This window comes from Lissotriton helveticus, chromosome 2_1, assembly GCF_964261635.1.
Source record: "Lissotriton helveticus chromosome 2_1, aLisHel1.1, whole genome shotgun sequence".
In the NCBI taxonomy this organism is placed as follows: Eukaryota; Metazoa; Chordata; class Amphibia; order Caudata; family Salamandridae; genus Lissotriton; species Lissotriton helveticus.
This window is the reverse complement of record NC_136059.1, coordinates 1,157,253,805-1,157,268,117: the sequence shown is the minus strand read 5'-3', so window position 1 is coordinate 1,157,268,117 and position 14,313 is coordinate 1,157,253,805. Positions and strand designations below refer to the sequence as shown.

Here is a 14,313-nt window from a genome sequence, read left to right as displayed (position 1 = left end):
GAATCCCACCATTTCCTTTATTGGTCCCGAACCTTCTTTCCAGTATCCCAATCAGTGGGCCGTTCCATACACATGAAATGGATCTCCATCTCTCCGTACCCCCACAAACATATGCACATTTATTATTACAGTCACTGCATTTTGAGAAGGGTCTGTGAAATCTCATGCCCCATGGCTTGGAATGGCCCCTTGCATGCTTAGGATGAGTGTTTGTAATATAATAATTAATAAAAATAATAAGAACATAATTTTTATCTAAATGATCTTACCTTTTGTTTTTGGCGGACAGCATCTATTAAACTGGAAAATTATGCCATCTGATCGGACAGTTTCTTTCTGATAGCAGTTCAAAAGATCTTTAAGGCTCGCAAAACTTTTCTTCGCTCCACTTAAATTGTAATCCCCATTTTCATTTTTCGTGATTAAACAGTGCTTATACTCAGACACTCCATCACGCTTCAGAGGTACAAAGGGGAAAAACACATATGAAATTATTGAGACTGTTTAGCAAAAAAAATGATTAACTTCATATCAACGTATCAATAATACAACATGACAGAACAGCATTGTATGAGCAAGTCAAACTACTGCACCAAAGTTTAGCAGAACGATTGGCTGTTGAATAAGGAATCAGAGACAGAATTATGATAAACTGATAAACTCGTGTTTAGTTTATTGTGTTTAAGAGGTTAGGGAGTGGTAACAAGAGACCGCTGGGGCTCCTGGGTACTTGGAGAACTGATTAGTAACTGGCTCAGAGCCAACTGGATCGGATGAAGCCAGGTCTTGATGGATTTCCTGGAGAGCCAGATATCACTCAACGTTTACCAAATGTGAAGGATGTGCCAAACTGTGATCTGAAGAATCTACTCAACAACAAAGGCACATTGGGCCAAAACAAATATAAAAGCTCGTTCTACCACTACTGGAAAGCAGCATTGATATGTCCATGCAATACTCCTGCAGAAATATCGGCTAAGATAAAAAACGTACTCACTAGAGTGACTTGTGAGCTTTGCATTACAGTCTCCTTTTCTTTAGATTTGTGAACCATCCACTCCATTACGAGGATAGCAAGGCACTTCTGTAGCGCACAAACCAAATGAACATGTCCAGTTTGCTCCGAGGAAAAAGCCCCCCACCCCAAACAACCCAGCTACCTTCCTCCAATTCAGTTTCCCTCTGCCTCCATCAAGCTGTAACCAAATACATAGACTGGGGATGGCTATTGAGTCATCTGGCGTCACGTGCATGTAGAACAAGGTGGGTACAAGAATCACTAGGAGGAGTATCTTTTAGTTAATCCCATGTCTCAATGGTGTGTTCATAAGACTCCACAACAAGCGAGGCAAGCAGCTAAATTAAACTTCTGAGATTTTGTTGTTATGGTATTGTCCCTTGCATGAAGTACCGTTCTCTACCTTGGCCTACGTTCTCTACCTTGGCCTACGTGCACGAAATGCATGTACTTGTGATCCTGCTTTCTAATTTTTGGTCACGCCACACACTAATCCCATGTGCATGCACTGACCTGGGTCTGGGCTAAGACAATGTTAAGTTCTGGACCTTGTTCTGAACCAGGAGGGGTGCACCAAGGGCACCCTCATATTGCAGGAGGACTACCGTCCTTGTCACAGGTTTCATGTGCGGAGCACACTGGTCTAGCATACCATGCTTGGTGAATTCCAGTGGCAGACCTTTCTATTCGTTAGACATGAATGCACACTTACAGACTCATTCACCTAAAGTTACGCCGCCCATGAAAAACCCGGAATCCTGAATGCCGACATCCGTACATGTGTGCTAGTATGAATAATGTGCTGTGCACAGATGATAGTGGTCTAGATGTTTCATTTTGGAAGTCCGTAGCATGGACCTGTGTACAAGATGGAGAAGAGGCTGCTTACCCATGACAACATTTGTGTGTTGCTAGCATTTCCTAAATGGGAAGGAAATAACACCACACACTATATTGGGGGGGGGAAAGGAACAGGCTTTCTTGAGAAGTGCCAGGGACCTTCGTGATACATTGAGTGGCAAATGACACTGACTGCAGCTGCGGTTAGGTACATGGCAGAGGGTGCAGGGTAAGGCCTACTGTATTTATTGTTAGGGATAAGAGTACTTTAAAGGAGCACATATTTGTGTCTCTATTCCTGATCTCTGCAGGAGTGATTGCAAATAATTGGATACCTCCTGCTCATACGTCTTTGGACTTTGAGGTGGGCACTCCACCTGGAGAGGGTCCTGCTGGGAAGAACATCATTGCAGATAAAGACCAGGCCAGGGAAGTGGCCAGGCCAGGAAACATTAAAGGAGAACTAAGCCAAACTGGTTTCAAAGAAGCAGACCTGGAATACATGTTCTCCATCTAAAAAACCGGTATAAAGATGGGACCCCAAAACCCATTGGTGTTAGTTCTTGTGGTCTTTTCGACTGAGGAGGAGGTACTCCACAGAGTGCTCTGGGACTACTAGGTAACCAAGGGTTGTTGTTGCACGGACAGCTGACTCCCCAGAGGCCAGGGAACATTGCCTGCAGTCTGAGCTAAAGGAGGAATTACTCAACTGTCCTGAGGGTCAAGGCATTCTGCCTGTGGGGGCTGCCCTGGGGGAAATCGGACCCTTGCCGCCAGCAATCCTACCGGACCTCCCCTGCTTCTGTCTCCCCCCGCTGTCGCAGCCTGTGACATCCCGGCGCGGCCGCCGAGCGGGGGAGACTACGAACCCCAGTGTCCTTTGCGGCAGGAAGCCGCCTGATCCCGTTTCCGCGCCTGGAGGCGCCATAAATCCAATCAGCAGCCCCGCGTCGTGGGACGTGCGCCGGGCTAAGCCCGGGCAAAGGGCGGGCCCTCTGAGACCCGAGGAGGACGGGACGGGGCCATCCCCCTTGGTTTCGTGATTACATGCTAGGATGAGGTAATGAACACTTGCTTCTCTTTGGAGCATCATCCACTGACTATGCCTCTGTCCTAGGACCTAAACCATGCTATGACTTACAAGGGGGATAATACAACAATGCCCACTGAGACTCTACAAACAGTAGACGCAGACCAAGCGTCCTCGTGGTTAGATAAGTTAAACTTCCTATGCAAAACCACACACGTTTTAGTGGATTCACCGCTCCCTGTTGAAAGCTTCTGTGCATCACCCGATACTGTCAACTCTTTGCAACCCCTTCCATCATCAAATCAAGATAACATTCAAAACACCCAAAGACTCGCTATTTCTGATTCCTCATCCGTCACAAGGAAATGTAATGGGGTTAATAACATGGGGAACCAACCTAAACCTCAAAAATTGTGCTTAAGCCCTACACTTCCTGCCAGCAACCCCTCCATGATCCCTGAGACTGCTGAGAAACTAGTTGTTCTACCATCTCCTATACAGGTGGATCTATTATCCCTTATCGTGTGGAAAAGTAAATTTTGCCATGTTCTGTGTCCCTACGTGTCCTCCATCTTATGTTATGTGTGCATGATTAATATGCATATGTATTCCCCATGTTCGATTAAAGACGCAATTACAGTTGTGTCCATCTCTAGTATGCCAGTTTCCAGTTCTCGTGAATACTACGAATATCAGGCCTATGTAAAGCTACGTTGCCACGTTTCCCAGTGTGCACGTTATTTCATTGTAAAGTCCCCGTTTCTAGGCCTCAAAAGGGCCTGGACACCAGATTCAGCTCCTGTCTCCTGAATCCTCGCTGAGGAGCGATACAGCCCCCACCTGTATTCCTGACCCTTCACTTACTTCCTGCCTCACAGTGCCCGGTTCAGCCTGGCTCTGCCTACGAGTCTGCCAAGAGTATGTTATGATTTTAGTTATCAGTCCAGCCCTCCTTCTCTGCATTCCTAAACTACTGAATCGCATTAATAGTTTCCGTCATAGTCTAGCCTTTACGTCTCCATGCAAGAGAAATACTGTATTTATGGTCATTTAATATTCTTCAACACGCACTACATGTAGAATAATGCATGCTCCAGTCTTAGAGTCTGTTAGCCTTTACCCCGATAACTTTTGGATTCTATCAACATGTTCTCTAAACACCAGATACTAGATATGCCTTAGGTACATGTTGCCCTGACTCTCCAGACTTCAGTCTCTGCTCCTAGCACAGAGTTCATAGCCCCCAGTTTCTCCTAGTAACACGTCATTGTCAGTTTGCGCGCACCATTAGGTTAGAGGTCCCGGCTCCTTAGGTAGCCCCCTCCATGTTTCCGCCCCATTTATGACATATTCTGTTACGTTTACATCACATGTCTATGTATACGCCTCTTGTTACACCTACTTTCACCCTTATCTTTCGCGACTGCTATTGACCACACCCACTGCTCCGCCTATTGTATTCATTGTAATGCAACTGTTTTAGTATATATGCTTGTGTACTGTTATTAAATGTTAGCGCGCTCATTCCAGATCCTGCCCCAGGCAGCTGCCATCCTATTCCTGTGCAGGTTGTCCTGTTCCTGTCCTTTATGCTGTATTAAAACCTGCAAACTCCTACTACCTCGAATCTTGACTCTTATTTATTGAGCTATCTGTTATTACTATGTCCAGTAAAACCTAGATCCGGTATTATTTATTTATATACCACATAATGGCGCCCGAACAGGGACTTGCCCTTTCCCCACGCGCCGGTGAAGCCACGCGTGCCCCCTGATCCTCTGCAGCCGTGACGGAACCATACCGTGCACGTGCAGATATTTCTGCTTCAAGTATCCCTCAGGCCCACGGAGGAGACGGAGGTTGCGGTCCAGCATCCAGACGAGGCGGTGGAGGAACGCGGCGAGTCCCGACCAGAGCCCAAGCCGAGAGTCCAAGGTCCGAGGTATCCGGAGGCCCACCCGTAACAGAAGTCCGAAGTTCGTCCGTCCGGCGTCGAAGCAGTCCCGTCCAGTCCGAGGCCTTCCGTTCTTGCTGCCCGGTGAGTACCGTTGCTGGGGTAGTATCTAGACAGGGTCAATCTAATTGTCTCTGGTCCGTGGGGTTTGGTGGTACACATATCCCAAAACGAAGTGTCCACTTCGGTGGATGCGGGTCCTGACGTGTCTCTTTATGAGACCGGTGAGTTTCGTACTGTTTTAGCAGTGCATCTAGTTTCTGTTCTAGTCAGTTCTGTTCTCGAGAAAATTCATGTATTCTGTTTTCCGTATTCCAGGTAGTATTCTGTTCGAACTGTTATTTTTAAATGTTCTTCATGTATTTTAATGTCGTGGTATGAATGTGGAGTAATTATCGTGTTCATTGTGTATTGTAATTACGTATTGTGTCTAGGTTACAGTTCAGTCATGCCCTTATTTTCTAAACTACGTCAGTTAAAAACCAGAAAAGGTCTGCTAGAAGCAGCAGTTCCTGTCCCGCCTAGGGACAGTCCAGGTCATTTTATGTATCAGAAGCATGGCATAAGTGCCATATTGTATCTAGATTTATGGGTAGAGTATACCAAACAGTTAGAAGAAAAGTATAGATGGCCCGTATCAGGTACGTGGGATGCCGAGTGCATCATGCGAGTAGAAGAAGCATTATGGAAAAAGAAAGCCAGACAGTCACAGAAAGATGCCATCGAGTTATGGCGCAAAGAATCTCATAAAAGAACCGAAAAAGAAATCAGAAAGTCTGAATTAAGTAGAGAATCCATAGAACGAGCCCAAGAAAGGGAACTAATCGAGATAGGTGAACGAGTTAAAACCGAACAGTCAGACAGACAGAGGAACGCCCTCATTAAGGGTATGTATCCTCTCCTTGCCGAGGGCTTGCCAAAAGCAACCCCGGAGGCATCCAGTAATTTTCCGCCACCATTAGTTCCGACCAAGCTACGTCACAAACCGACCGCAGCTGATATTTTCATCTCGTCCTATTTGGACGACACAGTCCCAGAATATGCAAATCCTGTTCCGCCAGTCCCTGTAAATCAAGCAATTCCTGTTCCTCCAGACACGGGAGTACCTGTTACGGTACCCCCGGTCCAGCCTACGTTTCAATTTCCCGCCGCGCCAGTACGAAGAGTATCAATCGACGATTCCAGTTTAGGGGCCGCAGGAGGAGGTCCTCCTGGTACCCCGCCGCCACACCAACGCAGAACGTTGGCCGAGTTACACGAATGTGCGTTACAGCGTACGCCCAGATATCAGTCCGTTGCAGATATCCGACGAGCTCTTACTGAATGCCGCTATGATCCAGTCGTAGGTGATGATAGTACGGTTATATATTCCGTACGTGTCAGACGGGTGACCGGGTATTTGGACACCCTACCAGATATGAAAGAAGATCTAGACAGAATATATCGTTTCATCCGTACAGGGAATGATCCAGAAAGTATTAGCGAAGCCATGTCTCAAAGGAAAGCTGAAATCCAGCTCATGATATTAAAGTTTCTGATTAATTGTTTAATACGGGAACAAGATTACCCGACTAAAGATCCGGCCGAAATGAGAATCCTGACAAGGTGGAGTGATAATATAGCCGAGGGTAAGCACAGAACTATCAGTAGTATAGAGAGTATGTACAAGAAAATTCGTAAGGAAATAATAAGGTTACACGACCAACGTAAGGCAGCACAGGTAAGCGAGAAAGAGAATGACTCCCCTACGGAAGAGGTAGAGGACGAGAATCCCGCCAGAATAGCGTATGTAGGAAAATCTAGATTTCCAGACCGCCATTTACGCCTAGAACACAAGTCAGTTTTTCATCATCCGGCACCAGAACAAGGTTCTCTAGAACAAGTATTTCAAGCTACCGATCACATTCTGAAATCGCGAATCGGTTATAGCAAGTTAAGTACTATGTATGAACAAGAACTAGTCCGATCAGCAGTCCGATGGATTATTGATTCTACCACTTTTCCAGACGAAATAGTGGCACAAATGTTTCTGAAATTGCCCCCAGCCGAGCAGCGACTGGTGGGTATGTATATGATCCAGCACCTCATTACATTGTATGAGGGTCAACATTCTGATCCAGGTCCGTTACACGATGTCCTGAACGAGTTACTCCAGTATAGATGGAAAGGTTTAGGTACCGACTTAATTAGTGTCATTCTAGAACAGCGTCACAAATATAGTATGTTTTTGAACCCGCATTTTGTTCATGTCTCACCCCCAGAAAGTAAACAGTTTTACATAGATAGACAGAACCCGTTACGAGAAGTACACCCAGTCAGGACAACAGATGGTGAAATGCAACGAGTGTTTGTTTACACCCCGATTACAAAGATGGAACTCTTAGAGATGAAGAAATTAATTCCCTGTCATGATAAAGATCCAGCAGGGTTCCACCGAGAATTAAAAGACATGCTCCGTATGGGAGAATACACATATCCAGATATAATTAAAATGTTAAAAGTCCTGTTGCCCGCAGGGGTATATGAGAAACTCAAGGAAAAAGATTGGGAGGTGGGAGAGAAAAAGATCGATTGGGCAGTTCTAGAAGCTGAAGATAAGATACGAGTACCAGGTACCGGTCTTGGAGATAAATGTAAAGAATTACCAGAACTATTAATACAAGTTTTGCCCAGATTATTAGCAACTAGAAAGGAAGACTGGGATGCAATCTCAGCATGTAAACAGAAACAAGACGAAGACACTAGTGATTTTTATTCTAGATTTGAAAAATGTTTTATTATAAACAGTGGCTTGAAGACAAGTAGCGAGTCATACCCTCATCTTTTTGTTACTAAATTAGTCGAGAATTCTAGTCCACAAGTTAAGAATCGAGTTTTGAAAGTCGAAAGTACGTGGCAAGCTAGTACCCCGTCCCAGATGTTACAGATGCTCCAGTACCACCAGAATAGAATCAGAGAAGAGCAAGAACATGAGAGAAAACGTATGAAAGACACGAAAATGAAAGTGCTAGTTGCACAATCTGTTCCTCAAGACAGTCAGAAGAGGGGTCCGAATCAAGCGAGTCATCCTGTAGCTCCCGTTAAAGGGACATGTAATTATTGTAAACAACCAGGTCATTTTATAAACGAGTGTGCAGTTCTGAAACATAATATAGCTACTGGTAAGACTAAAGAAAGACCACGTCCGCCTAGACAAGAACAAGTTTCACAGACTCCTCAGCCACAAAATGCACAACAGACAGTTACAGAACCGCAGCCTATTGCTGCAACACAGCATGTTACACAACAGATGTACCAGTATGCCCAGTCCGAGTATCCAGAGTATCAACCGTATTCATGAAACAGCCTAGAGAGGGAGGTAGGCTTGCCTCTCATCGAGATACCTGTAGATCAAGAAGGTCCCTATGTTCACAGTCAAGTACTAGGGAAAGACAGAAAGTTTCTGATTGATACAGGGGCAAGTAGGACCACCATCAGTCAAGCCGAAGTTCCAGGGGCTCCGCTCTCAGGCTCTAGAAATGTTTCCCTTGGTTTTTCAGGAAAGCCTATTGTAAACGAGATATCTCAGCCAGTTACTCTAGAAGAAGGTCCATTGTCCCGCACTACTGATCTGTTACTTACAAAGTCATGTCCAGAAAATTTGTTAGGTATTAAGACACTGAAAGAATTAGGTGCAGTTATTTGCTGCTCCCCAGAGGGAATACGATTGTTCCTACGTGACTTCAAGGGTCACTATGTATTACGAGATTTTGATCCGAGATTGTCTAATGTTCCGCAGCATCTATGGGCGCAAGGTCCAACTGATGTTGGTCATATGCAAATCACACCCCATCGTGTGACTCTCAAGCCAGGTGTAGTCCTGCCACGAATCAGACAGTACAGACTGCCACCTGAGGCTGTAGCAGCCTTATCCAAAATTATTGACGAGCTCATGGCTCAAGGAGTAGTTGTAGAAACTGACTCCAATGTATGTAATTCTCCGATTATTCCCGTCATGAAACGTACTGATCCCAATGCACCCCCAGTATATCGATTAGTGATTGACCTTCGAGAACTCAATAAATGTATTATTCCCCAGTACCCAGTTGTCCCAGATATTTCTTCCCTATTGACAGCCATTGATTCCGAAGCGTCATTTTTCACAGTCATAGACCTCAAGAACGCATTTTTTAGTGTCCCCATTCATCCAGACAGCCAGTTTCTTTTCGGATTTTGTTTAAATGGAAGAAGCTATATGTTCACACGAGCTCCTCAAGGTTTCACAGAAAGTCCTAGTATTTACAGTCAAGCACTTAAAAGACAACTAGACAACATTCACATGCCAACTGACACTGCCCTGCTCCAGTATGTCGATGATCTACTGATCACAGCCCGTTCTGAACGTGCTTGCGAGCGAGCATCACTTACAGTCTTGTATTTCCTTGCCGAGATGGGGCACAAGGTGTCCCCCTCGAAGCTTCAATTCTGTGTACAGCAAGTGATCTACTTAGGCCACTTACTGTCCAAGTGGGGTAGGCAGTTGACACCCGACCGTATCCAGTTAATAGCGAGTCTTCCTCAGCCCAAGACACAGAAGGAGGTACGTGCTTTTATCGGCCTTACTTCTTATTGTAGACAATGGATTCCTCAGTATGCATTTCTAGCTAAACCACTGATACAGTTAACGACACAGGAGGCAGCCGTATCGACTGTCCTCCCTTGGACATCTGAACATACACTTAGTTTCAATGAGTTAAAGAAAGCTTTATGCCAAGCTCCAGTTCTAGCTACACCGAACTACAGTAAGCCTTTTACACTTTTCGTCACTGAACGTGAAGGTACAGCATTATCTGTTCTCACACAAGATCAAGCAGGACAGTACAAGCCTTGTGCTTATTTTTCGAGCACATTAGATCCTGTAGCCCAGGCTTTGCCTGCGTGCCTCAAGTCAGTTGCAGCCACAGCACTAGCTATCAGACAAAGTGATACCATAGTATTAGGACACTCCCTGACAGTACAAGTTCCACACTCCGTGGAAGTTCTTTTAAACCGAACACAAACTCAGCACTTGACAATTGCACGTTTAACAGGTTATGAATTGACACTGTTCCAGCCACACATAGAAATCAGACGCTGCAACGTTTTAAATCCTGCTACACTGTTACCGTCAGTTAATTCAAATCCTGCCACACACGACTGTGTGGAAGTAGTCAATATTATGACTAAGCCAAGACAAGATCTGACAGATATTCCATTACCAGATCCCGACCTGACACTTTATGTGGATGGTTCATGTATGAGAACAAGTACAGGAGAACTAGTAGCCGCGTATGCAGTGACTACTGACACTGAAGTAATTGAAACACACCGTATTGACACCCTGTCTGCTCAAGCAGCAGAGCTAGTTGCTCTGACACAAGCCTGCATACACGCTAAGAACCTGAAAGTTAATGTTTACACAGATTCACGCTACGCATTTGGAGTTGTACACGACTTCGGAGTGCTCTGGCAGGAGAGAGGTTTCATGACTTCTCATGGAACCAAGATTCAGCATGGTCTCCTTATTCAGGCTCTGTTAGATGCCATACATTTACCGACATCTATTGCTATCATGAAGTGCAAAGCACATACGAAAGTTACTGACACTATTTCTCAAGGTAATGATCTAGCAGATCGCACAGCCAAGCTTACAGCACAGACTCCAGACATTTCAGTTAATCCGACACAGACACATACTCCAGATCCGACTACATGTATGACAGTTAAGGACCCTACTCAAGATGTCATAGATATCCAGTTACATGCTACTCTCGATGAAATCAAGAAATGGTCCGAACAAGGAGGGGTCCAGACAGATCAGGGATGGGTAACAAAGGGTAGAGCCACATGGTTTCTCCCCGACTCTATGGTCCAAGTCATTATCAATACCGCACATAGTCCAGCACATTTAGGAGAAAAAGCTATGTTAGACAGTATCCAGAACATTTGGTTCAACAAGCATTTACGAGCTGCAGCCAAGCAGAAAGTCCGTACCTGTATGATATGTTGCCAGTTTAATCCAGGTAAAAGTGTCCCGGTGGAACAAGGTGGATTCCAGCCCCCTGACCACCCTTTTGAAGTCCTCCAGATGGATTATATTCAGATGGAGCGATGTCGAGGTCTCAAGTATGTCCTTGTAGTCGTATGCGCTTTGTCCAGGTGGACAGAGGCATATCCAGTCCCGGAATTACACAGCCGCGACCACTGCCAAGCAGTTGGTTCGTGAGTTCTTCCCCCGTTATGGACTCCCTAGAGTCGTATATTCTGATAACGGCCAGCCATTCTCATCTGAGTTGATGAAACACGTTTCCCTTTTGTTAGGGTACCAGTGGAAGTTCCATTGTGTACGCCATCCAGAAGCAGCTGGTCTCGTAGAGAGACATAATCAGACCTTGAAGATCCGAATTGCAAAAGTATGTAAAGAGAAAGGTGTAGACTGGATAGTAGCTCTGCCAGTCGCTTTATTCTATATGCGCATGGTCGCGCATTCCAGATCAGGTCTGTCCCCGTACGAGGTCGTATTCGGCCGCCCCCCTAACATGTGGGGTACACCTAGACCCCGAAGTATTACCGATGTTTCAAGTAATATGCTGACAGATTACCTAGCTTCCTTGATGTCTGCCCTACACTCTTGTCGTTCACAGGTTGCTGCCGCATTTCCAGACAATACCGAGGTGGCACCGCATGAAATCGTTCCCGGATGCATGGTTCTCGTGAGGAATTTTGATCGTTCAAGTCCGCTGGAGCCTCGCTGGAAGGAACCCAGACAGGTCCTCCTGGCCACCCGTACTGCCGTCAAGCTGGAAGGCAGGAAGGGCTGGGTCCACCTGTCACATGTGAAGAAGTTTTATGGATTGAAGCCTGTTTCTAAGAACATTTCCGAGGATTTTAAAGACTGCCAAAGTACTATTCTTAAGGACTGTCCCGCAAAAGACAATGATACTGAACCCTCCCTGTTAGAGAAAACTCCGCAACAGGAGTATAAGCACAAATTAAGGTCTAGTAAAATAAGTCAGCCAGTTTGATTGTCTAAGTCCTCCCCTAGGTGAAACGGTTAGACCGGTTTCTGACATGTATAAAATAGACCCCCATAGTGAGAGAGTTAGTCAAAACTCAATCCGATGTATTGTTTTTCTAAGTTTCGTATTGTTTCTCAGCCTTATGTTTACCTGCACCAGTTATGCATTTTATTTGTATTTTCCAGTTCCTCATGTAAATAAGTCTTCTAATGTTACAGTAGAACACACGTTTAGTGATCTGCCTCCTCATGAACTCTCTTATCGTCTTGCTATGCGTAATAATTCCTTTATCCGTATGTTACATTATTCACACCAGACCAGCAATGCCACTAATTGTTGGGTGTGTGGTCGACTCCCCCCTTTCCAGACACCGAAGGGAGTTCTGCCACTCTTTCCTTATCCATTTTCACATAATGGTTCGTGTGGAGCATGGTCCACGTTAACGTCATCCTCAACAGATATGTCTTTTCTGAACAGTACATGTTTTCCAGACAAGCAAGGTCTTCCCCACAGAACAGGGTTAGATCTAGAGAATGAAGTTTACAATTTAGGTAATTATTCTTCGAATTTCATGGTCCTGAATGTTCAGTCTGATACTACTCCAGACTTACCTGCTATTTCAGTATTACCAGTCAAAGGCGAATTATGTGTCAGAAAGAATGGTTCCGTACATGTAGGACATAGTGATTGTACTACTATTGTCAAGTATAGTGACAGTAGGAAATCTATTTTCAAAGCTTCACGTCATTCTTATTTTGTTTGTGGTCAGATCGCATATGTTCGTCTGCCCCTCGATTGGGAGGGAACCTGTTACATTGCCTTCCTACTGCCACCAGTTTTCCTAGCCCCATCTGATTATCATAGAAACACACATCTAGTACACATTAGACATAGAAGGGAGATCGAGTCCCCAATTGTCGATTATACTGAAACTGCTCTAGAACAGTATACAGATTTCAATAAAGGTTTCTTCTTCTTTATAGGACCTGTCCAGAATAGTAAGCTAATCCGTAGGTTAACAAGAACCCTCGAAGCCGTAGTGAATGAGACTGCCTCGGCTCTAGGTAACTTAACCGAAGAACAATCTGCTATGAGATTTGTCGTGCTCCAGAATCGTCTCGTCCTTGACGTCATACTGGCCGATAGGGGCGGGGCTTGTAGAGTCATCGGATCTAGTTGCTGCATTTTCATTCCTAATAACGCGCCGTCTGTTTATTCAGCTATAACCAGACTTCACAAAATTGCCCATATGTTACATCAAGATCCAGGCACCTGGACATGGTCCGGTTGGTTCTGGAATATAATTTCCGCCTGGGGATGGAAAGTCTTTTCCTTTTTAGGTATTGCAGTAGCGATCATATTCAGTTGCTGCCTCTGTATACAATGTGGCCCTGCGATTTGTGGCATTTGTGCTACCTCTTGTATTCCTAGTCCCAAGTCCCGTTCTAGATCCCGTTCCAAGAAAATTCGAGACGAGCAAATGATACTGTATGAAATGATAGATGGTATCATGAATATTGATGTTTCCTGATGGAAACTTAGTGACAAGGAGGGAATGTGGAAAAGTAAATTTTGCCATGTTCTGTGTCCCTACGTGTCCTCCATCTTATGTTATGTGTGCATGATTAATATGCATATGTATTCCCCATGTTCGATTAAAGACGCAATTACAGTTGTGTCCATCTCTAGTATGCCAGTTTCCAGTTCTCGTGAATACTACGAATATCAGGCCTATGTAAAGCTACGTTGCCACGTTTCCCAGTTTGCACGTTATTTCATTGTAAAGTCCCCGTTTCTAGGCCTCAAAAGGGCCTGGACACCAGATTCAGCTCCTGTCTCCTGAATCCTCGCTGAGGAGCGATACAGCCCCCACCTGTATTCCTGACCCTTCACTTACTTCTTGCCTCACAGTGCCCGGTTCAGCCTGGCTCTGCCTACGAGTCTGCCAAGAGTATGTTATGATTCTAGTTATCAGTCCAGCCCTCCTTCTCTGCATTCCTAAACTACTGAATCGCATTAATAGTTTCCGTCATAGTCTAGCCTTTACGTCTCCATGCAAGAGAAATACTGTATTTATGGTCATTTAATATTCTTCAACACGCACTACATGTAGAATAATGCATGCTCCAGTCTTAGAGTCTGTTAGCCTTTACCCCGATAACTTTTGGATTCTATCAACATGTTCTCTAAACACCAGATACTAGATATGCCTTAGGTACATGTTGCCCTGACTCTCCAGACTTCAGTCTCTGCTCCTAGCACAGAGTTCATAGCCCCCAGTTTCTCCTATTAACACGTCATTGTCAGTTTGCGCGCACCATTAGGTTAGAGGTCCCGGCTCCTTAGGTAGCCCCCTCCATGTTTCCGCCCCATTTATGACATATTCTGTTACGTTTACATCACATGTCTATGTATACGCCTCTTGTTACACCTA

At 45.0% G+C, this 14,313-nt stretch overlaps 1 protein-coding gene across 5 annotated transcripts in view; it reads right to left on the bottom strand.

The window, feature by feature from the left end:
* Window positions 1-14,313, bottom strand: part of JAK2 (Janus kinase 2) — a 1,231,913-nt gene that overhangs the window by 311,030 nt on the left and 906,570 nt on the right. For all 5 annotated transcript variants that reach the window (XM_078676001.1, XM_078676005.1, XM_078676003.1 and 2 more), the window contains one exon: window positions 270-456. In XM_078676001.1, coding sequence (XP_078532127.1) covers window positions 270-456 — 187 coding nt within the window. The remainder of the gene's footprint in view (window positions 1-269; window positions 457-14,313) is intronic.